Source organism: Uranotaenia lowii, chromosome 3 (assembly GCF_029784155.1).
Source record: "Uranotaenia lowii strain MFRU-FL chromosome 3, ASM2978415v1, whole genome shotgun sequence".
NCBI lineage: Eukaryota > Metazoa > Arthropoda > Insecta > Diptera > Culicidae > Uranotaenia > Uranotaenia lowii.
In genome coordinates this window covers 306,318,543-306,321,860 of record NC_073693.1, presented here as the reverse complement: position 1 = coordinate 306,321,860, position 3,318 = coordinate 306,318,543, and the positions used below count along the sequence as shown (strand labels likewise).

The following is a 3,318-nucleotide window of genomic DNA, read 5'->3' as shown; positions in this document are numbered from 1 at the left end:
CTAATACCCATGAGTTTTCAACTATCATCTGCCGGCGTTTGAGATTCAGTTAGACGACCTACATGTAAGCGGAACACCTACGGTTGCCTTATATGTGGCTACCAGTGCAATTGAGGCAGTTTGCCGAGCTCCAGGTGTATACTTATGGTAAAGGTCAACAAAAATCTCTTCAAAAGTTTATTTTAGTGAGCTCATGCAAGTAGAAGATTTTCAAGCCATTCTATGGTACAGTCTCTAGACGATTATGTCGTTAATGAAGACTTGGAACTTAGATCCAGCGAAGGAAGTCATTGGTTTCATCAGACTAGGTTGAAGAGTCAGAGGAAGATAAAGTTTTACTTATTGGGTTTCCTCTAGAGTGTAAGAATTTCCGAATCCACGACGTTCAACAAGTTTTAAAAAGTATGCAAAGTTTTAATAAAAATGAATTTCAAATTTTTGGAAGAGTTTTTGGGTTCCTAACAGGCTCAATAGCAATGTATTGCCGTTAATCCAGTAGCTTTCTCTGCAATCGAAATGAGGATACATATGAACTCCAAAATGTTTCGACAATTACTTCACACCTTACACGCGACAAGAAACATAATGAAATATTCACCATCACTGGTAATTAAAATCCTTTAATGGATTCGTAATAACTACTTTATAGAACATAAATAATAACGTTCTGCATACAACTGGCAGCACGTGTTTGGTTCAGCATTCGAATGAGTAATACTCATTTTGCGGCACCATGACAGGTCAAACGTCCCTGGAAGTCTTTCTAGAATTCAAATCTCTGGCCCGTCGGATGGCAGCCTTCGTTGGGGCGGATGTAGTGGCCGAAAACTACCGACCTAACTACCGATCCTGGATGGCCGCGACGGTAACGACGGCCTACCTGGTTACCATTCCCTGTACGATCTGGTACTGCTATCCGGATTACTTTTTCATCATGCAAGCGTTGGCTCCAGTAGGAATCGGTTTTCAGGGATTGTTCAAATTCTACAGCGCACTGGTTCATCGGAAGTTCTTTCAGGACCGGGCAAAGTATTTGGAAGATTTTCATAGAAAACACATAAACCATTCTAGGAACAGAGTTACCCTACTGGATTTGATGAGAAAAAGTTACCTGTTCGGGAAATTTCTAGTGGCATCGTATCTAAGCGCCATCATTGGATTTGCACTCTATCCGATATATATCTACGTGATATACGGCGAAAAAACCTTTGCACTGACCGCACTTATTCCGGGAATCAACCATGACTCCTATACCGGGTATCTAATAACCACTTGTGTCCAAATGTTTACACTGGCGCTGGGATTGTGTGGTCTGTCGGCGGCCGATTTGACCATTTTGATATTCGTCGTTAATTTGGCGGCACTGGTTAAAGTCTTCAAGGGGAATTTTCTAGATTTGAACGAGCTCTTGGAAGCTCCGATCAGAGATGAAGAAGCAATCCGAAAGAAAACGAGAGAAATCTTCATAGAGCATGGTGATATTGAAAGGTATTGCTAGGGCTGAATTAAAACAGGAAATTTAAAATGAAGAACATATCTTTCGAATTCCGCAGCTACGAAACGGAGCTGGACGAGCGCTATTTTTTTATCAACTTGATGCAGGTTGGCTCGGCTGTCTCGTGCTTGAGCATCGCCCTCTTTCTATGCTACACGACCAAGTATTTACCGGGTTATGGGTTTATAGCAGGAATGTTTTTCGAATTGCTAGAATTTTGTTTACTGGGAACTATCTTTACGGTCCAAGTATGTACACCTTCAGAGGAGAAATTTTTTGAATTAATAGTGTTTCTCCTTACATTTACAGAACGATCAGATGGTAGACGCTATATACGACGTCAAATGGCATCTACTTCCTATGAAAGAACGTCGAGAGTGGAAATTTCTGTTACACAAGAGCCAGAATGCTGTTGATCTGACCGTTGGAGGATTTTCGAAGCTTAACTTGGAAACTTTTGTCAAAGTAGGTAGCTGTTGAATTAACCAGAGACCCTTCCTGGAATTGTTGTTTTTTTTAGATCATCAATACCATCTATCAGTACTTTGCCGTTTTGATCAATTTCATTGAAAATTAATGTAGAGTTTTAAAATAAGTCGAATGCAAAGTCAAAAGTAAATTCAATTGTAATTTCCGGGAAAAAATATATCTACTTAAGCAAAAATTCCAAATTACGGAACAGCAGTTCGCCAAATTTCGCAATGCATCGTTATCCAACTGAGAAAATTTAATCTTATAGCGTCAGTTTTATCACCACACCACTTGTCGGTTCATCACTTCCACCTTTACAACTACAATACATTTTATACGTGGATTTTTATTCTCCTTCACAACATGTAGAAACCTGAAGCATCAGATCGATTTTTAAAATTCAACCTCATTAAATTTTATGATCATTGCCAGTTTTTCACCTCTAAATCGTCCCGGCACCTCATGAAAAACAGACCTCCTAGCACCAGTTGTCAAATAAGCCGTCGTCGGCATCCGCCATTATTATTATTATTATTATTATTATTATTAAGATGCCATTGAACACGATTCGATAGCTCTCGAGTCTTGTGTTTGGGTCCGGGTGTTTTATTGGCATCGATTGAGATCGGACGCATTTTGAAGCAGTTTTTTTCCTCCTTCTGTTTCTGTTCGAATAATAAACTAATTTCGATAGGAAAACCTCACTTTGGTAGAAGGACTTGTTTGGGGGCAACAATATCACCCATAACACTACCTATTAACTAGAAAACAACAATTGGGGTAACAACAAAATGGTTACCCATTCGACTTTTATTTTTTTTACCAACAATTTTCGCTTCGGTTCAACGCTTCGCGCGACGACTCCTTCGCGGACGTAATTATTCATCATCATCTCAGTCGCGACCGGGCGGCAGCCAAAAATGAATTATGGATGGGTCAATAGTGGGTAGTAGCATCAGCGATTTACGAAATCCATCAACCATTAACCGAGAACGTGTGCTTTTATTTTAGCTCATTTGAACTCCTCCTTGAGCGTTAGGAAATGAAACTTTTTCAACTAGGCGAACATTGTGAAAGTATTTTTTTGTTTTTAGAGGTTCAACTTCATAGTTTCAGATCGTATTCCTGAAATTCAATATTCGGAATTTCGCTTTGGAATCTATATTCAGAATTCAGGACGTTAACGCCGGAGAAGAAAAAAAGTATCGTGCATACACGGAGAAAAAAGACGACAGTCGTTCTAATTATTTCAGCTGGTTATACCAATTAATAGTAGTTGATTTTTTCGCATCCAACTATAAATATACTCAACTACAAACTGATGATGGACCTTTCGCAATCATCTATGAATA

At 39.2% G+C, this 3,318-nt stretch overlaps 1 protein-coding gene across 1 annotated transcript; it reads left to right on the top strand.

Moving 5' to 3' along the window:
* The first annotated feature begins 733 nt into the window (after nucleotides 1-733).
* Nucleotides 734-2,072, top strand: LOC129753696 (putative odorant receptor 92a). Its single transcript, XM_055749541.1, has 4 exons — nucleotides 734-1,488; nucleotides 1,554-1,743; nucleotides 1,805-1,960; nucleotides 2,016-2,072. Exons 1-4 carry the CDS (start codon nucleotides 734-736, stop codon nucleotides 2,070-2,072), a joined length of 1,158 nt encoding a protein of 385 aa, XP_055605516.1.
* Nucleotides 2,073-3,318: the final 1,246 nt, after the last annotated feature.